Source organism: Anguilla rostrata, chromosome 17 (genome assembly GCF_018555375.3).
Source record: "Anguilla rostrata isolate EN2019 chromosome 17, ASM1855537v3, whole genome shotgun sequence".
In the NCBI taxonomy this organism is placed as follows: domain Eukaryota; kingdom Metazoa; phylum Chordata; class Actinopteri; order Anguilliformes; family Anguillidae; genus Anguilla; species Anguilla rostrata.
The window spans coordinates 26,562,344-26,583,553 of NC_057949.1; the positions used below are offsets into that span (position 1 = coordinate 26,562,344).

General features: G+C 45.7%; 1 protein-coding gene across 1 annotated transcript; it reads left to right on the forward strand.

Annotated features, from left to right (window-relative positions):
• The first annotated feature begins 709 nt into the window (after window positions 1-709).
• flii (FLII actin remodeling protein) lies at window positions 710-19,565 on the forward strand. Its single transcript, XM_064315127.1, has 30 exons — window positions 710-863; window positions 1,766-1,876; window positions 2,062-2,133; window positions 2,265-2,345; window positions 2,489-2,574; window positions 2,707-2,868; window positions 3,283-3,386; window positions 4,113-4,288; window positions 4,777-4,934; window positions 5,050-5,134; window positions 5,509-5,656; window positions 6,736-6,869; window positions 7,221-7,433; window positions 7,596-7,775; window positions 9,006-9,088; window positions 9,194-9,268; window positions 9,465-9,548; window positions 10,008-10,179; window positions 10,424-10,528; window positions 10,671-10,862; window positions 11,415-11,603; window positions 12,144-12,283; window positions 13,806-14,022; window positions 14,516-14,670; window positions 15,014-15,074; window positions 15,907-16,035; window positions 16,552-16,658; window positions 17,076-17,181; window positions 17,339-17,404; window positions 18,037-19,565. The coding sequence occupies exons 1-30, from the start codon at window positions 801-803 to the stop codon at window positions 18,169-18,171; spliced, it is 3,789 nt and encodes a 1,262-aa protein (XP_064171197.1). The 5' UTR covers window positions 710-800; the 3' UTR covers window positions 18,172-19,565.
• Window positions 19,566-21,210: the final 1,645 nt, after the last annotated feature.

The following is a 21,210-nucleotide window of genomic DNA, read 5'->3' on the forward strand; positions in this document are numbered from 1 at the left end:
GGTTATTCAGATATCTCAGGTACTTGCCGCACGGTGGAGCACCTCTATAAGAACCCCACTCCCGTGTGTCACAAGCTTTCTGTTCGTTTGCTTGTTCATGAGGCTACACTACGTTTCCATAAGTATGTGGACACCTGAACATCGCACCCATTTGTACTTGTTGAACATCTCATTCCAAAACCATGGGCATTAATACAGAGTTGGGCCCCCCCCACTTCCATTCAGCCACAAGAGCATTAGTGAGGCTGGGCACTGATTTTAGGTGTAAGGCCTGGCTCGCCGTTGGCATTTCAATTCATCCCAAAGGTGTTTTACGGGGTAGTGGTCTGGGCTCTGTGCAGGCCAGGCAAGTTCTTCCCCACCAAACTCAGGAAAACAGTTCTTTATGGACCTTAGTTTGTACACAGGGGCATTGTCATGCTGAAAGAGGAAAGGGTCTTCCCCTAACTGCTGCCACAAAGTTGGACACACAATGCTCTAGAATGTCATTGTATGCTGTAAGATTAAGATTAACATTAAGATTTCCCTCCACTGGAACTAAGGGACCTAGCCCAAAACATGAAAAACAGCCCCAGACCATTATTCCTCCACCAAATGCATATTTGTTTAATTTAGACGAAAAGGCATTCCATACTTATCGCCGTACACCTGTTTTGGTTTTCCTCCTGGGCCCTCCCATGTTTAGCTGGAGGATTGTACCATTTTTTACCAGTAGGGGTGCTTTGAGCAGCTGTGCCTTGTGTGCAACAGTGAGCAACCCACCCAAAAATAGACAGGAACTTACTCATTAACCACCCGCAATGGCTGCCACCGGAGTCCTTCCCTTCATTCGAGGGGTAGACCTAAGTGGAAATGATTTTAAAGTAAGTTATTTTTCTGCAGTACATTACCCTGGTTGGCTGATGTTAGCCGTATTGGTCGGCATTTCATTTTAGACGTTCGCTGGCTTGCTATGACCGTTTTATTACTTATCTATGTGACATCCATTAGCAAGTTCCTCGGCAGCTAAATAGCTAATAGCTAGCGTTAACTGGCTAGGCTGGTTTGTTTGCTAGGCTAGCTAACTGTTCGCTTCGTCATTAAGCGAATGTTTCGCTATATTTCGATGATTGTGGGGTTTCGTTGTCAGTTTATCATGACACCGCAAACTAATGGTAGACTAGCTAGGTTGATTTTGTCACTGCTAGCTAACGTTAGCTATATTAGTCTCGATGGCTACTAGCATCCGGCTACTAAGTTGCATACTACTACTTTAGACTAGCTGGAGGATAGCTTAGCTTGCTAAAATCGAACAGTTGTTGGCTAGTTTAGCTAGCTCGCTCTTGTACTTATGTCTAGACAACCCCTAACTATCTCGTAAATCGTTTTCTAGCTTGTATAGCTAATTTTAGCTGGTAAGGAAATTGTAACTTCTATGCGCCGCCGCTTGCTATCAAACTTTACTTCACGTTAGATGCCAAATAACGTTATATTCATGTTACTTGCTAGTTACTTCATGTCTAAACTGTTATTATAGTCAGATAGCTACGTCATCAAACTACGTCTTGCAGCTGTCATACTAGTGGTAGCTTGCTGGCTTGTTGGCGTAGCTAGTAATGACTAATTTAGCTAGTCAGTCATTCAGTAACGAAATAAAGGTTTGGAGTAATACTCAAACTAATTGTGTCTGTGTCACTAATTGATGGTGAATAATCCATTGCTTTTGTTGCCGTTTTGATATGACTTTGCCTCCAGCATTATGGTATTATTGGTCTGTTTCCACCAGGGAGGTTATTTTCCTGAACATGTCAAATCCATGTCCAGTCTCCGATGGCTGAAACTCAACAGAACGGGCCTCTGCTATCTTCCGGAGGAGCTGGCCGCCCTGCAGAAACTGGTGAGAAGCTTCACAGCCAGCTGGCTCCTAGCTGTCAATGCTGTGCCGTTCAATGCACCGTGGGAACCAGTGCTTTAATGACGTCACTTTGATAGGCTTTACACGTGTGGTGAGTGAAATTGATTGGACTGTGTGCAGTGCGTTAGATTAATTGTTTCGTGCGTTGTCTCTCTTCCTGAACACAGGAGCACTTGTCAGTGAGCCACAACAGCCTGACAACTTTACACGGCGAACTTTCCAGTCTTCCATGTCTCAGGGTAAGCACGGTGGACATTTTAAGCGCAGAGATCAGGGTCATATCCCCGTCTTTCTGTAACCCATTCTGTCTGTCATTCTGTAGGTCATACCACAGCAATACTCATTGAGGTGTGCTTTTTTTTCCCCGCAGGCAATCGTGGCCCGAGCAAACAGCCTGAAGAACTCGGGTGTTCCTGATGACATTTTTCAGTTGGATGACCTCTCAGTGCTGGTATGTCATGGGCTTGCTCATGTGCGAGCAGCTTGGGGAGTGGTGGAGGGGGGGGGGGGGGGCGGGCAGTCAGGCATGGTCATTGCTGTGTGTTCTTACGTCTGCTTGTTACTGATGTGTTTGGTTGTGCGTCGTCTCGCCAGGATCTGAGCTACAACCAGCTGACTGAAATTCCCAGGGACCTTGAAAACTCCAAAAACATGCTTGTCCTCAACCTCAGCCACAACAGGTGAGGACCTCTTATTCACGGCAATGGGTTTGGTCTCCCATAGCCATCCGCTGGTGTGCAGCCTGGCCATTCTATCACTGATCTCACTGCAGTGTCAGTGGAGTCCATACTATTTTTTTTTTCCCTTTTCAGTATTGACAACATACCAAACCAGCTGTTTATTAACCTGACGGATTTGCTCTACCTGGATATGAGTGACAATAAGCTGGACAGCCTTCCCCCTCAGATGAGACGCCTGATCCACTTGCAGACCCTGATACTGAACAACAACCCCCTCATGCATGCCCAGTTAAGGTGAGACGGATACCTGGCTTCTTTCTTTTTGGTAGAAGGTGTTGGATAAAAACCATAATCTGCACAATCGAGTGCGCACTTGGTTTTTTCTTTGTGACCAGAAAAATGACCACAAAGGCCATCAGGTATGTTCTGTCAATGGATGTAGAACATAGGGCAGCAGTGTAGTTTAATTGGTAAGGAACTGGTCTTGTAACGTAAAGGTCACAGGTTTGATTCCTGGATAGGACACTGCCGTTGTACCCTTGAGCCAAGGTACTTAACCTGGGTTGCTTGAGTGTATATCCAGCTGTATAATTGAATACAGTGTAAAATGGCGTGTAAAAGCTGGATAAGAGTGTCTGCTAAACGCCTCTAATGTGATGTGAGTGGATGTGTAAACCCTTTTCTGGTGCTGTCCATCTGTTCCTGCAGACAGCTGCCGGCCATGGTGGCTCTGCAGACTCTGCACCTGAGAAACACCCAGCGCACCCAGAGCAACATGCCCACCAGCATGGAGGGCCTCTCTTACCTGGCAGGTACGCACTGCCATTAGCGGCTGTCATCACGGGCTGTAGTGCCGTTGTGGGAGCGTTACTACTGCGTTCTAGATTTTTCAGTGCGTTGGGGCTGTGTTCTGACTTCAGTGGGCGTTATCCCTAGGGCCGCAGTGTAGTATAATGGGTAAGGAGCTGGTCTTGTAATCTTAACGGTCACCGGTTCGATTCTGCAATTGTACCCTTGAGCATGGTACTTACATTGCTTCACTCTATCCAGCTGTATGTAAATGCAATGTAAATGCTATGTAAAAAGTTGTGGAAGTCGCTCTGGATAAGAGCATCTGCTGAATGTCTATAATGAAATGTTCTGATTGGATTAAAATGGATTGGTGTGCTGATTATTTCACACTGCTGTGTTCAGCTTTGCGCTTTGATTCGCCAGCCTTCATTCCTAGTTGTGATGTCATGCTTACAGTTTGTCTTTGAAGGCGTCGCATGCTGCTTACTCGGCGTAAGAACATTTCAGTTGAGCTGTGAGGAAATAATTATGACGTCTTGATCATTTAAAAAGTATTTATTTCACCCATGCAAGAAGGCTGAACTGGGAAGACCTTTCAACCATTCTGTCGAAGGCAGTTTTTCCAGCTTTGTTTGGGGGGGGTATGGGGGTGACACCCAGTCTCCAAATTAACGGATTTTCAGGTGCCTTGAAGTCAGGTGAGCAGAACACGCCGGTAACTGTGCGGCGATTTCCCCGTTTGGCAGATGTGGACCTGTCCTGTAATGACCTGACCCGGGTGCCAGAGTGCCTGTACACCCTGTCCAGCCTGAAGAGGCTGAACCTGAGCAGCAACCAGATCTCGGAGCTGTCCCTCTGCATCGACCAGTGGACCCAGATGGAGACGCTCAACCTGTCCCGCAACCAGCTGACGTCCCTGCCCGTAAGACCGCGGCTGCTTGGCGTCTCCGGGGGCGTCTCCGGGGGCGTTCCGCTTTTACAGGAAGTGCAGCGCAGGAAGTAGACTGGTTTACTCGTACGAGGGCTTCAGGTTGTCCGTAATTATAAAATTATCAGCACGAATGATTAATTGAATTACGGTCATTACATTTTTTTAAAAATTTCAACAGATTATTAAAAAGTTTTTTTTTTTTTTCCCCTGTCATTTTGTTATTTTCATTCCTGATGCATGTACTTTGTTGATACAAGTTAAAAATGAAGCACACGTGGGGAAAAAGAAGTTATCCAGTACTGTTGTGATATGAGTAACATTTACAAACAAGTGACATGTATTAGCCACCTTTAGTTTCGCTTGAACAGTCTCTCAGCAGATTTTTAAAAATAAATAAATATAAAAGGAGCAAACCATTTTGGGTATGATGTCATGGCCGTGTGGATGATTCATTTCCCCTTGCAATGTTTTATTTTCAGTCTGCCGTCTGCAAGCTGTCCAAGCTGAAGAAGCTGTATCTGAATTCAAACAAACTGGATTTCGACGGCATCCCGTCCGGAGTGGGCAAGCTGTCCTGCCTGGTGGAGTTCATGGCAGCCAATAACAACCTGGAGCTCATCCCCGAAGGCCTGTGCAGGTGCCGGACTGTCTCTCTCTCTCTCTCTCCTCTGGCCCGTTCAGGAGAAACCCTGCTGGTCGCAGTGAGCTACTGCACTCGTTTTGGTGGCTGATAATTGTTTTTGCTTGTTAAGGTGTGGGAAACTGAAGAAGCTGGTCTTGAACAAAAACCGCCTTGTGACTCTGCCCGAGGCCATCCATTTCCTCACAGATCTGGAGGTAAGAGGCGCTGTTGTCTCCCGCATGTTTTCTTTGGCCTGTATTATGACATTAAATACTTGAGTTGTTTAAAGACAAGGGAAACTAATGTGTGGGTACTTAGGCTGAGGTCCAATCTGTTAAATGTTCTGCCCTCGCAAATTTCCCTTGGGAGGATGTGACACAGCACCAAAAGAACACAAATAGGCACTCAAACCAACAAAATGAGTATTGTACCTTATCGGACCTGTGTTTTGTAGTTCCAGTGGCCTTTGTTATGCACTTATCGTACGTCGCCTTGGATAAGAGCGTCTTCCAAATAAATGCAATGTAATCTACAGAGATTTTTTTTTGGTTGTGAGCTGATGGCTGATTTTGACCTCTGACCTTCCCAGGTCCTTGACGTGCGGGAGAACCCCAACCTGGTGATGCCCCCAAAGCCTGTGGACCGAACAGCTGAGTGGTACAACATCGACTTCTCCCTGCAGAACCAGCTCCGATTGGCTGGGGCTTCTCCAGCCACGGTGGCTGCAGCGGGAGGAGGTACAGGTCCTTCCTGTTTCCTTTCAGAGCCCAGATATTAAATTACATTAAATTACTGGCATTAGCAGACGCTCTTATCCAGAGCGACTTACACAACATTTTGCATAGCGTCCATTTATACAGCTCGATATATACTGATGCAATGCGGGTACCTTGCTCAAGGGTACAATGGCAGTGTCCTACCTGGGAATCAGACCTATGACCTTTAGGTTACAAGACCAAGTTGTTATCCATTATGCTACACTGCTGCCCCTGGTTTATTTATGCAGGAGAAGCCATGCATGTCCTTTTATGCAAGCTGAACAACCGATACACCGTTAAAAAGTTAATTTTATTATCGATAAATGCTTCTCAGTTGTCACTACAATAGCATGCCACTGGCTGATAGTGTACTGGGCTAGACGTTATACTGTCCCTGTTGGCTATATTGAGGGACTGCTTGACTAGAACTGGTCAGAGAAGCTTATAGTTGGGCTTGTTTTGTTCCAGAGAATCTATACAAACCAGAGACAACAACATTCTTTTGTACACAATATTTTCGGTGAGTATACAACCGTGAAACAGGCAACAGTGATAATTCCTCTGGAGAATTTATAAGTAAACATTGGACATTCTGTCAAGGTTTCTTTGAGTTGGCACGTTTTTGGGACTAGAAATGACTGGATTTTGTTCGCCGGATTCTTTTCGCGACGAGCATGTCGTCTTTATTGTGATGTGTGTCGTCTGTGGGTTTTCAAAACGCAACGAAGGTGAGGTCCTCCCAGACTTTTCTTTTAGGACACTTCCATTATACCCTTGAGCAAGGTACTTAACCTGTATAATTCAGTATATATCCAGCTGTATATATGCAATGTAAATGCTATGTAAAATGTTGTGTAAGTCACGCTGGATAAGAGTTTCTGCTACATGCCTGTAATGTAATGTAATGTAAATTTAACTTGGTGTAGAGCCTGTAAATGCTTTTCAACAGATGCAGTATTTCTCTGCTAGCACAGAGTGAGCTGGCAGTAGAAGCTTGTGATTGGCCGCTTGTTGAGCAGCCTGCACATCCCCCAGCGTTCTGATTGGCTCCCCTGCAGGTAACAGCCCCCGAGACCCGCTGGCCAGGAAGATGAGGCTGAGGAGGCGGAAGGACTCTGCGCAGGACGACCAGGCCAAGCAGGTGCTGAAGGGCATGTCGGACGTGGCCCAGGAGAAGAACAAGTCCATAGAGGTAACACAACGGAGAAGTCTGGAAAAGTGTGGAAAAGTCATATAAACCCTTAAACGAGGATTTACTAATCAGTTGGATGAATTATTGACACAGTGTCTCATGTATACATCTAGTTCTGTGATGCTGTATTATATCAGCTGTTTGGTGCACCCATAATCCCGTCACTCTCGCCTGCATGTATGTAAACCTGCGTGTTTTACAGAAGCTGTTCAGGTTAGTAGGCACTTTGAGTTTGATTAAATTAGCAGCACTCAGGTGATTTACTTTCCTGTCCGTGGTGCTTTTTGAATTGTGAAAGTTTTGAGAGGCGCGTTTCGGCCCCCGTTGGGGTTCCGGTTTTTGTCCCGTCAGGAGAACGGCGATCAGCGGTACTCGGACCTGAAGGTCCGGCGCTGGGACAAGAGCCTGGAGAAGCCGCAGCTGGACTACTCCGAGTTCTTCCAGGAGGACGTGGGTCAGATCCCCGGCCTGACCGTGTGGCAGATCGAGAACTTCGTGCCCATGCAGGTGGACGAGGCCTTCCTCGGGAAGTTCTACGAGGCCGACTGCTACATCATCCTGAAGGCAAGGATCAGCGGGATTCCCTGCCTCTCTCCCCCCCCCCCCCCCTTCCACCTTTCCCACCTAGTTATCTTCATCTGGATGACTGTCCAGCAAAGCATTTAATCCTTGCTCTGTGTTCATGTTTTGGAACTTTAACGAGAGTTGATGCTCGTGCCCCGCCAGGCCTTCCTGGACGAGAACGGTGCGCTGAGCTGGCACATCTTCTACTGGATCGGCCAGGAGGCCACGCTGGACAAGAAGGCGGGCGCCGCCATCCACGCCGTCAACCTGCGCAACTACCTGGGGGCGGAGTGCCGGACCATCCGGGAGGAGATGGGCGACGAGTCTGAGGAGTTCAGCGCGGTCAGTACTCACACACGCGCGCTGGGGTCACAGGAGTACTTACTCACACACGCGCTGGGGTCATAGGAGTACTTACTCACACACGCGCTGGGGTCATAGGAGTACTTACTCACACACGCGCTGGGGTCATAGGAATACTTACTCACACACCGCTTGGGTCATAGGAGACTTACTCACACACGCGCTGGGTCATAGGAGTACTACAGATGCGGCGGGGTCATAGGTAACCTCTACACCGGCTGGGGTCATAGGAGTAATCACCGATGGGTCTAGGAGTACTTACTCACACACGCGCTGGGGTCATAGGAGTGCTTACTCACACACACGCTTGGGTCATAGGAGTACTTACTCACACGCGCTGGGGTGATAGGAGTACTTACTCACACACACGCTGGGGTCATAGGAGTACTTACTCACACACACACTGGGGTCATAGGAGTACTTACTCACACACCGCTGGGGTCATAGGAGTACTTACTCAGACACGCTGGGGTCATAGGAGTACTTACTCACACACGCTGGGGTCATAGGAGTACTTACTCACACACGCTGGGGTCATAGGAGTACTTACTCACACACGCTGGGGTCATAGGAGTACTTACTCACACACGCACTGGGGTCATAAGAGTGCTTACTCACACCACCACACCACCAGTGCTTACACACAGCACTTACACCACAAACACTTCCTCACAATACCAGCACTTACTCACATACACACACACAGACCATCAGCTCTTATTCACAGACACTCCACCAGCACTTACATACGCCACCAGTACTTATATACACACACACACACAGATCACCAGCACTCACCAGTTCAGTGCGGTCTGTGCTCACACAGATGCTGGGTTCATAGGAACTGAGTGGGAAGTGCTTGTCAGAAGAGAGGCGGGAGTTTAATGTGGTCAATGAAATGTCTAAGCGTCGCTGTCTGGGAGGATATTATTATCCAGCCCTGCAGCAGTGCATGTTCCGGATCTGCAGAGAAGGCAGGAAGGACATTTGTTGCAGGGATATTGCACCACTGCATTCAGTTTTGTCCTTGCAGCTTAAAAATAGCAGTTACCAAGAATCAAGCTGCATCTTACTTATTTGTTAGTTATGCAACTCAAGTCATTGTAAATCATTATACATCTTTCAAACAGCGATTTTAGCAAGTATGTGTATATATGTACATTTATATGTTCTTTGGCATAACGTCCCATCCACCTTTCCTCTCGTCAGGTCTTTGATAATGAGATCTCTTACATTGAGGGAGGAACTGCCAGCGGGTTCTACACAGTGGAAGATACGCACTATGTGACAAGGTAAGATGGGCTCTGTAGTATTGATGTGTGTGTGACCTGCTCTGTAATATCGGTGTGTGTCTATGTGTGCATGTGTGTAAAACTGTGCTCTTTGTGTGTGAATAGGCTTTACCGTGTGTATGGTAAGAAGAACATAAAGCTGGAGTCAGTGCCCCTGAAGGCTGCCTCCCTGGACCCACGGTGAGTCCCCTTTATTTCACCTACACTGTGAGGACCTCTCCAACACCACCAGTACTTTCACACACACACACCACCAGCATTTACACACACACACACACACACACACACACACACACTACCAAAACTTACTCACACATGCCACCAGCACTTACAACTTTTCCCTGATTTGTTGTTCTGTGATGTCTCTCTGCTCTAGCTTTGTCTTCTTGCTGGACAACGGCCTGGTGATTTATGTGTGGAGAGGAGGAAACGCCACACTGAGTGCCACTACTAAAGCCAGGTATGTCACTGAGTCTCAGTGCAGGTTTGGGCATTGCCCTACTAAAGCCAGGTATGTCACTGAGTCTCAGTGCAGGTTTGGGCATGTCACTACTAAAGCCACGTATGTCACTGAGTCTGGAAAAACTAGTAAAAATCTGTATATAACACTGACAGTGACTGAATTTATTTGGATTTATTATCACTCAAAAAAACAGGTCAGAGTTAACAAACCAAGTAGCACGGGACGCACGTTCTGATGCTGTAACTTCGTCAGGCAATGAAAAATACATTTCCCTGTGTGTAACTGCCAAAAACGGAGGACTTTAATTTGAAAACTCTGCCCAGTATTCCGCCCTGTTGTAACTGGTGTGTGTGTGTGTGTGTGTGTGTGTGTGTGTGTGTGTGTGTGTGTGTGTGTGTGTGTGTGTGTGTGTTTTTGTGTGTGTGTGTGTGTGCGTGTGTGTGTGTTTTCTGTCAGGCTGTTCGCTGAGAAGATCAATAAGAATGAGCGGAAGGGCAAAGCGGAGATCACCTCGCTGTCCCACAGTCAGGAGCCTCCGGAATTCTGGGAAATTCTCGGGGGTCAGCCCGAGGAGATAAAGAAGCACGTCCCCGACGACTTCTCGCCCGTCCGGCCCAAACTCTACAAGGTGCGCGAGCGGCCCCCTGCCGATGCCCTCGCTGTGCAAGTTAACGGACACTCTCTGGGACTGTACGCAGTATGTGGGCTGTGCGGAGAACCCCTGTCGAGGAAGCCAAGTGCCATTTTTGTTAGCGCCCATTGTTTAGGGGCTATAGGAACACTGCTCTATCTTTATCCTGGATTCAGTGAGCAGTTGGACGTTTCTCGGCTTGGTGATCATCTCCGTTCTTCTCGTTCCTGGTTGTGTGCAGGTTGGGCTCGGTCTGGGTTACCTGGAGCTTCCTCAGATCAACTACAAGCTGTCCGTGGAGCACAAGGACAAGCTGAAGCTGGACGTTCTCCCGGAGCTGAGACTGGTGATTATCCTGCCCTGACAACTTACATTTCACTGCCCTGCCACCCACCCTAAAACCTCTCACTTCCTGGTGGAGTCACGCCGGGATGGGGAGACAGAAACAGAAACCTCACTTCCTGTCTGTCTCTCTCCCCGTTGTGCAGCTGCAGAGCCTGCTGGACACCAAAGGGGTGTACATCCTGGACTGCTGGTCGGACGTGTTCATCTGGATCGGGCGCAAGTCGCCGCGGCTGGTGCGGGCGGCCGCCCTCAAGCTGGGCCAGGAGGTGTGCGGCATGCTCCACCGGCCCAAACACGCCGTGGTCGTCCGCAACCTGGAGGGCACCGAATGTCAGGTACGGCTCCGGCGCTACAGATTTCATCTCCCCACCCCCCCACCCCCAAACCCTCCCATTTCCCTTCCGGGGTAACGTTGCGCCGATTGGTCAGATCTCTCTGTCGGAACGTCAGTGTTGGCTGTGTGTTAGCCATAGACTGTTGAAAAAAATATTTTATTAGCTAGCGTTGTATTAGCTTTCAAAAGAAAACGTTAGCTAGCTAGCCATCGCCTCTCTCTCTCTCTCTCAAATTCAAATTCAAATAAGCTTTATTGGCATGGCGTGTATATGTATATGTATACATAATGCCAAAGCATGAGTGCATCAAACAATAAACATATGAACAGAATACAACTGTGTGTGTGTGTGTGTGTGTGTGTGTGTGTGTGTGTGTGTGTGTGTGTGCGTGTGTGTGGTATTTGTGTATGTTAACTTGTGTAATGTCACGTGCAAGTTTGATGAAACAGTGAATACAGTCTGTTCGCGCCCCAACAGTGCCAGTAAAATCAGAGTTTAACTTACTTTAATGAAGGAAACCCCTTCTTTTCCCTGCGTTTTGGGAACCTCCAGGTCTTCAAGTCCAAGTTCAAGAACTGGGACGACGTGCTGAAGGTGGACTACACGCGGAACGCCGAGACGGTGCTGAAGAACACGGGCATTTCGGGGAAGGTGAAGAAGGACTCGGAGCAGAAGGACCAGATGAAGGCCGACCTGACGGCCCTGTTCCTCCCCAGGCAGCCGCCCATGCCCCTCTCAGAGGTCAGAGGTCATCGCCTTACCTCACAGGATTTTTTTTTCAGAAGGGACACGGCAGGGTGTGGTTGCTCGAGTGCCTTGTGGGCGTATAGATTACCGGCTTAAATTTGCTTAAAAGTGCCCTTGGACAAAGGTGATAACCTGAATTCTTCAGTAAATGTCCGGCTATAAAAATTGATCTTTGGGAAAAAAAAGCCGTTTGAGTTGCTGTGATAAGGGGATCGTTGCACAAATAAAAAAACATATTTGAAGGCCCCGAAATTAACACATAAATTCAGACGCCATATTAGGGCCATTTGTAGGTGAAAATTTTGTTTTTTCCTGCAACTTGTGCAGAGTAAGAGGGGATAATATGCTGTTTTTTTTTCTTGGAGCGGAAAGGCTTTTCACCTACAAATGTCTCTCATAAGCCACCGTAGATCAATGGCCCTTACAATGCACATTTCTGTTATTCTCTTCAACCTCCACCCTTTATGCTAATTTTTTTTTTTTTATATAACCACTGGTTAAACCTGGTCGGTGACTCTTCTTCTCTTTGGGCAGGCGGAGCAGATGATGGAGGAGTGGAACGAGGACCTGGACGGGATGGAGGGATTTGTCTTGGAGGGGAAGAAGTTTGCCCGTTTGCCCGAAGAAGAGTTTGGCCACTTCAACACACAGGACTGCTACGTGTTCCTCTGCAGGTATGTTCCAAACGCGCTAGTTAAGCTTCGTTATCCACGTCCCGCCCAAGCAGGGGTCTCCGACCCTGCTGATTGGTTCAGTGCCTGTGGACCTTCACCAGTACAGCGCCTCAGTGGCCCAGCCAGACAGTCCAACTGAATGAGACAATGAAAGTGTCATGTGATTTTATTAGCAAATAAACAGAGGTGTTGTTGGCACGTGGGTATGGGATGTTTGAAATGAGGTAGCCAGTCAAAATAAGTACATAGTGCAGTCATTTTATTCAGTAATGCAGTCAGGAGAGTGAGAGACTTCTTGGGACTGGAACTAAACCATTGAACTTATCGAACAGCGAGATGAGCAGCTAGTTTTCAGAATCATAGATGGATATATCGGGCCTCAGTGAGAGATAGGGCTATTGGGGGTAAGAGAGATTGCTTTTCTAATGAAATGTTTAACTGTCGTTTACCAAATGGGCAAACAGTGTTGAGACTAGCTTCTGTACGCCCGCTTGACTGAAAATATATGCTGTTGTACACGAAAATAATTTCTCAACCGAAGAAGCATCAGTTCATTGAAGGTTTCAGTGACTGGATCTTTTCCAAACATGAGAGGAATGCTGAAACCATGTCTGCGTCTTTGCTTTACATCAGCGATGCGGGGGCATCGAGACTGTCAACTCGGACAGATCGATGCTCGGGGTTTCCCCTTTCCATACGTTAGGAGGGGCCGGCTGCCCTGCCAAAAAATACAGCCATGTCATTTTTATTTGAAAATTAATTTACTGTGATTAAGAAAATGAGTAGCGAATTTATTCACGTAACGTGCTCCATTGTGTGATCTGGGCGGTATCCACTTTGTGAGACTTTGTAAACCGTCCTCACCGGCGATGCTGACTCATTTAAGAATAACACTGTGGGTGGAGGGAGCCGCCCATTCAGAATGCTAAAATTATGCACTTCCTCAGTGAGCCTTTTCACACAACAAAAAAATGTCATTGTGATACATGTTCCGTGCAACACTTTTCAAACAAGATATATTCAACAATTTCATTCTGTGGTCAACATTAGAAATGTAACACCAAACGTTACACATTTACCAAACCAGAATATTGTAAAAAAAAAAAAAAAAAAAAAAAAGAAAAACATTTACAGCAGTGGCAAACTTTTATTAACGAAAAATAAATCTCGAGTGAAAATACAGCAGGTAGCCTAACGTAAATAAGAAATGATGCGAGGACAGGACATGGAGTCTCTGACGTCTGTCCACCAAACAGAATAAAATCAAAAACAGATTGTCTATGATCTGCAGTCCAGCACGCTAGTCAGAACAAATTAAAAGCACAGCCTGTATCATTCAGTAGACTTAAGAAATAACAAAATAATAAAAATGACAGTTTTGCAGGAAAACAAGCATAGGCTAATAGCGTATCTCAGGTTACTGCCTTAGACCGCAACGTCGGGCTGTTCTTCCAGCCTATTCTAGGCCCTGCTCTGCAGTGTTCTCCCGTTTCGAACCCCTGCTTTGCTCTGCGTGCCGCAGGTACTGGGTGCCGGTGGAGTACGAGGACGACGAGGAGAAGAAGGGCAAGCCGAAGGACGAAGAGGAGGGGGCTGAGGATGAGGAGAAGCAGACGGAGGAGGACTTCCAGTGCATTGTGTACTTCTGGCAGGGCCGAGAGGCCTCCAACATGGGCTGGCTCACCTTCACCTTCAGCCTGCAGAAGAAGTTCGAGAGCCTCTTCCCCGGAAAGCTGGAGGTACGTGCTGCAGCGTAGTCTCTTCTGATTGGACGAGGGGTTCTGTTCTGTTTGTGTTTGACAGTGGAGAGATGGTCACAAGGGGGCCGCCGCCCAGCTAACGCTAAAACGTTACTGGAATGTTTTGCCGACGTTATAACGGCAGCGTTGTGAGAACGTTTCGTGCTCGCTGGGGGTTCAGGCCGTACAGACTGACTGACTGACTGACAGACCAGACTGATCACTGAAGCTTCCTTCTCGCATTCTTCTGTCACACAGCGTTACTGCAACGTAAGCAGATTTTTCCGGAGCTGTAAAAATGAACAGAACACGTAACAGAATTTTGCTGTGTTTTGAAATGTCACCACCAGCCGTGCCCTCAGTGAGACATGGTGTTGAGGGAGAGTGTACTGGGCGTACGCGGTGTTTGTTGATGGCGGCGCTGTTTGGCCTCTGTGATTGCTGGTGTGGGAGCCCTGTTTTAACAGCTGTTTTAACTCTGTTTGTGTTGAAGGTGGTGCGCATGACTCAGCAGCAGGAGAACCTGAAGTTTCTCTCCCACTTCAAGAGGAAGTTCATTATCCACAAGGGGAAGAGGAAGCAGAAGGAGGACAGTGTGCAGCCCAGCCTCTATCACATCAGGACTAATGGCAGCGCCCTCTGCACCAGGTATGAGTACTGCACATGGTACTAATACTGCCTCAGGTACGAGTACTGCCTCAGTAACAATACTGCACAAGGTACTAATACTGCCTCAGGTACGAGTACTGCACAGGGTACTAATACTGCCTCAGGTACGAGTACCACACAAGGTACTAATAAATCTGCCCCAAGCACATGGCCTGATAGTCGGGCTGCTCCACACATCTCGCTAAAAGCCCCTAGCATTTGTGTTCCAGATGAAACCTTTCATTTCCAACAGTACTTGCCTCAGTGACCAGTTAAAAAGGGTGTTTGCTGTGCTGAGAGTTTTTTGGAAGCAAACTCACATTAATATCATCATTCTTCTTAGGACAATCCAGATTGCCACAGACTCCAGCAACCTGAACTCTGAATTCTGTTTCATATTAAAGGTAATGATTTGTAACGTAACAGGTCTATCTTTCCTAACGTATCCTTAAATTAAATGTGTGCTACATTTACACACAGCATTCATAAGCAATGTGTTGGCATGAATTCATTGGCTAAATGTTTTGTCCAGTATGATGTAATGCGAAAACCCTGGGGTCAGACACTTACATCAACCACAGGGCACAGGGTGTGCTATTAGAGACGGAATCATCCCCAGGGTGTGCTATTAGAGACAGGGAATTATCCCCAGGGTGTGCTATTAGAGACAGGGAATCATCCCCAGAGTGTGCTATTAGAGACAGGGAATCATCCCCAGGGTGTTCTATTGGAGACAGGGAATCATCCCCAGGGTGTGCTATTAGAGACAGGGAATCATCCCCAGGGTGTGCTATTAGAGACAGGGAATCATCCCCAGGGTGTTCTATTGGAGACAGGGAATCGTCCCCAGAGTGTGCTATTAGAGACAGGGAATCATCCCCACAGTGTGGTATTAGTGACAGGGAATCATCCCCAGGGTGTGGTATTAGTGACAGGGAATCATCCCCAGGGTGTGGTATTAGAGACAGGGAATCATCCCCAGGGTGTGCTGTTACATAATTTTGGCATGGAGCTTTAGGATGCCGTAACTCATTTTGGCTGATCTCTTAGAGTCGCCAAATTGCTACAAGTGAACATTCTAGAAGTGACGGAGTACCTTTGCCGGGGCGACGGTATGAGAGCGCGCGCTGACCTTGCTGCGTGTGTGTCTGTGTGTGTGTGTGTGTGTGTGTGCGTGTGTGTGTGTGTGTGTGTGCGCGTGTGTGTGTGTGTGTGTGTGTGCGCGTGTGTGTTCAGGTTCCCTTCGAGAGCACGGACAACCAGGGCATCGTGTACACGTGGGTGGGCCGGGCCGCGGACCCGGACGAGGCCAAGCTGGCCGAGGACATCATGAACTCCATGTTTGACGACACCTACAGCAAACAGGTAGCCTGCTTTACGCTTGATTTGTTTATGATTTTTTTATTTGCACTCATCATATAAAAATTACAAAAATATAACAAATACACTTACTTAAAACAGTACAAAGAGGGCTATTGTAATAAAGTGAGATGCTAAAATGAGAAACAATTTGTAGAGTATTGAGTGCAAGGATTACCCATTAAGCCAGCAATAGCTGGGTCATTTTCAATGGGACTTTTAAATAACTAAATATACAACAAATACACAAATCTTGATCTCTACATTTAAAAATGTCTACAGTTACAAAGACACGCATGCGCACGCGCACACACACACACACACACAGCATCAACAACAACAGTCAACAGGGATCACTGGGCAAGGAGAAAGCGCTTTAAACGATATTTAAATACTCTCAGAGAACTGGCCGTTTTGATCAGGAAGAGCACTCCAATCTCGTTGAGAGCCTTGGATTGTGATGAAATACGCCAGTGCATTGTCCCCTCCCAGGGCGTTGAGTTAGACTTCTTCTCTTGCCAGGTGATCAACGAGGGGGAGGAGCCCGAGAACTTCTTCTGGGTGGGGATTGGCTCTCAGAAGCCCTACGACGAGGACGCGGAGTACATGAAGTATGCTCGGCTGTTCAGGTGAAGGCTCTTTCATTTTATTTTACCTGTATTTTGCCTGGAAATGCTTTGAGTTAGGGTTGCCCAGGGATATTTGTGCTTCTCATTTATATATATATTTTTTTGCAGGCTATTAACTTACCTGAGGTGCATTATGGGAAAATGCAATTGTTTCAATATCTGTGGACAGCCTAGGAACATTATATGTGGACTTATAAAATCCAGATGCATGTGCATAGATTACATATCGAATTATTTTTGTTTTCAGTTGTGCTACAAGTGTTAGAACTATCTTTTAAGTATTCCCTTGCTGTCTCTTGAAATGATAAACTGAGCGATGTGTTTCTGTTTCAGGAGCTCCAATGAGAAACTGAGCGATGTGTGTTTCTGTTTCAGGAGCTCCAATGAGAAACTGAGTGATGTGTGTTTCTGTTTCAGGTGCTCCAATGAGAAGGGATATTTCTCTGTTTCGGAGAAGTGCTCAGATTTCTGTCAGGATGACCTTGCTGATGATGACATCATGCTCCTGGACAATGGAAAAGAGGTGCTCAGATCCATTTTGACCATTGCATTTCTTCATAATGAGATCTTTGTATTCCTGTTAAATCACTAACCGTTCTAAAGAGATGATGAAACGTCTTATTCAGCTCACCATTGATTCTTCTTTTGAATTTTTATATTTTTTTGTATTTTAATTTCAGGTGTACATGTGGGTCGGCACTCAGACCAGTCAGGTGGAGATCAAACTGAGCCTGAAAGCTTGTCAGGTGAGACTTGGTCATGTACACAATTATTATTAAATTATAATATGAGGTGGTGGGGGAAATAATGCGTAAATTAATATTGATAGCTATATTGTATGCTTAAATATACAGCAAAACTATTTACTTAATTGTAATCGTAATAAAAGCATCTTGCTTTATTGAGTAGTCATTTTTTTCTTAGAAACATTGGTGTCAAAATTATTATTGGCCTCTCTAAAAAATTATTTTAAATGGTTGAAAATAATTGCAATGCAATATTTATTAATTTAAGCGTTATCTCTAGTCTTTTTTTAAAATGGTGCTTATTATTGGCCCCAACATATTTTATGGAAAATGAGGACATGCAGTTAAAAGTCTTTCTATGGCCCCATCTGTCATGAGGAAAGCAAAAGAACTGTCAGATCAAGAGAAACAGATTGTTTTTGGCCTACACAAATTGGATTCAAAATGGATTCAAAACAAACTCCTCCCCCCCACCCCCCTGAAAATTAAGGATAACCTGTAATGTATTGGGAGTGAATTTCAAACACAGCTATTTGCCTATTTGCTTCTTGTCCAAAAACTGTGCTTCCTGATTTGTGACCCCCCCCCCCACCCCCCTCTGATTGGCTCTCCCCTGTGTGTGCGTCTCGCAGGTGTACATCCAGCACATGAGGTCCAAGGACACGGAGCACCCCAGGAAGCTGCGTCTGGTGCGCAAGGGCAACGAGCCCCACTGCTTCACCCGCTGCTTCCACGCCTGGAGCGCCTTCAGGAAGCCGCCCGCTTAGGAGTCTGCGCCAGGAGGCGGAGCTTCGGGGCGCGGGGGAGGGGCCTGTGAGAAGGGGGGGTGGGGGCGGGGCTCCATGCCAACCCCTGCTGAACCTGAACCCCCCTTCCCCCGCCCCCAAACACACGACATTGCACATCACTGGCACAACCGCTTGCACCATGTGCTCAAATACGAGCACTGCCAATACAATATCGAATAGTTATTTAGAGGTTTTATATATTTTCTGTGGGATAGAGCTATATGTGGCTTTTTTTTTTTTTTTTTTGTTCTGGTATTACTAGCTCGTAGCTCAGACGGCATTTTAAGAATCCTGGTTTTAAACGAGTAAGAGAATTAAATTACGCTTAAATGTAACAGAAAGGGCTGTATTTCATAAGAGTAAAGCATTTAGTGTTAAGGAACATAGGTGTTCATCGCACAGGCCGTTTTGTTCTAAAGGAGGTATGATTTGCAGAGGCATTACTGAAAAACTTTAAAACTATAGCCAAGTCGGCTAATAATGGCCATGGGTTCTCAGTCATTTTGCTATACGTTAGTGGATAAGCCTATGTCATGAATTCCAATACATTAGTTATATATTTACTGTAAAGGCATTGCACTTGGTATGACCGTCCTGGCCTTCTCATATCTGTCTCCAGAAAAACATGCTCAGTTCTCTTTAGCTGTGTCCGCATTAGTGAGAGTGAGCAGAGCGTGTAGTCCTTGATTGAGTTTTATTTTACTGAGATTTACTGAGATTATTCAGAGGATACTGCTATGGCTGCCCTGGAGAGGGTTAGGGTTGACTGTGAGGGCGGAGTTATAATCCAATTTGAGTTTATAAATGACTGCAATTGGCTCCTGCCAGCCACCACAGCTCATGGTTGAACTGTAACAAAATGATTTATGAATTTTGTACACCTTTACCTTTTTTATTTTATTTTATTTTTATATCCCCTTTGTTGTTTAATTTTCTGTTTATGCATGTATGTTCATGACATTGACAATTACTATACCTGGGCCGTTGTGTTCTCAGTACACTTGGTATGTACTTAATGGCCAAGTGGCTGCCTCAGTGCAAAGCTTTGGGGGGGGGTGTTTAGTGTGGACAATAATGAGTTAAAGCAGAGTGGAGAAGGGGCTGCCCCTTAAAATTCAGCTAGCTTATGAATGGACACTGCCAGGGGAGTGCACCGGCCTGGGCCGTGTGCTGTGTTTCGTAAAAATCTGTTCGCTATTGAGAAGATGTGCCTTTGAAAATGAGGGAAAAGGGAAGGGGCGAGGGGTCACTGCAGCTCACTTTTTTTGGACACAGCTCTGCTCACTGATTGGCCGCCACCTGAGGGCCCCCGTGTCATGTTTGCAGATTTATCTTCTGTCAGCAGATGATGATAAATCCCCACTTTCTGCTTCCTGCAAATTCACATCCATTCTCTCATTAACTCTCACACAGATTCACATCCATTCTCTCATTAACTCTCACACAGATTCACATCCATTCTCTCATAACTTACACAGATTCTCCATCTCATTGAGTCTCACAGTCACATGTCTTTTAATCTCACCAGATCACTGATTAATCTCCGCGATTCACATGCATTCTGTTTCACCTGTTTCACAATTTTGTTGCATTTTCATGTGTTGTTTTGTCTAAGGTTTCTACCTGCTGGTTGCCTCCTATCTCTCGATATTTAAATATATATGGACGCATGCCTGCTGTAAGAACCCACCTTTAAAGGTTTGGACTGTTATTTGCTTGTACCTCGTCTGGTCACACAAAATGGCGTCTGGTGCGATGGGGTGAGAAACTGCTGTATTTATGAATTTTGTATTAAAATAAAACTTCACATCACTGCTTATGTTGGTCTCCACTGACTCTTGAGCCCAAGGTAATGTATATTATTTTTCTCACTGTAATAAATTATAAATCTTCTTTATTTGAAGATTATGAAGAAATAAAAGGAAGGGGATTAAAGGAGATTTCTAGAATTAAATGTATATTTCATGGGAAACTGCTAAATTACATAAGATTATAGCATTGCATCCCAAAAAAATTGACTAATCCTAATTGTGATTTGCGGAAAAAAAATGTAGAAATGTAAATGTTCTTTTCAACTTGCATGCATGAAGAATGAGTTGCAATTAAAAATCTAGCTGCATCCAGTAATGTCAGGGGCCAAACACTAAGGGTGAACATTACAAGGTACTTTGTCATGGACTGCAAACTTAATCCTAATGGCCTCCATATCAACTTTTGTGTGTATTGGATGTAAGGGTACATCTGTAATAATTATTTTTTGAAAATAGTAATTTTTAAGTGATGCTGTAGTGCCATCTAGAGGGTAGTGGGACAATATTTGTTGCACCTGACCTACAGTTCTGTGAAAAAGTGTCCAGCCCCCTTTCTGAGAAAAAGGTGAAACAGTGGGTCTATCTATAGTCTATTTACGACTTCATCCGGAGGACTGTCCTAAAGAACTGCCCCGATTGAACCATAAGGTGGCGCTGTGGAGCTCAACCAATTTTAAAAATAGAAATTTTCTTGGTAGACATTTGAAACTTGCTCAGCTGACTAAACGCCTCATTAGGAATATGCATGTTTTTTTTTTCATTTGCATGAGTATTTGTCATTTTAAGTGCTTAAATTGCTGCTTGCAGCTATTATTATTATTATTGCCTAAAACTGAATGAGCAGCAATAACTTTAAATCATGGCAGTATGAAACTCCGCAGGTGTGTTCATATGCAACCCCACTACTCAGGTCACCGCAATGACGCCTACTGGCCAGATGGTGGTGCTGTAACACAACGTTTATCTTTTGGCCCATTACACCTGCGCAGGGATTTCATGCAATTATTTTAATCGATCGTCAGCACCATCAATCAATTAATGATTAACTGATACGCTTCAAATCTGCCATATGGCCTATAAATAATTACTCAAAATAGTCCTACAAATTAGTTGTATATATCAGAGATTTAAGATGTGTCCCAACAATCATTAGAACAGGATTTAGCTTTGTGTATTAAAGCCATAATGGCCAATAATAATAATTATT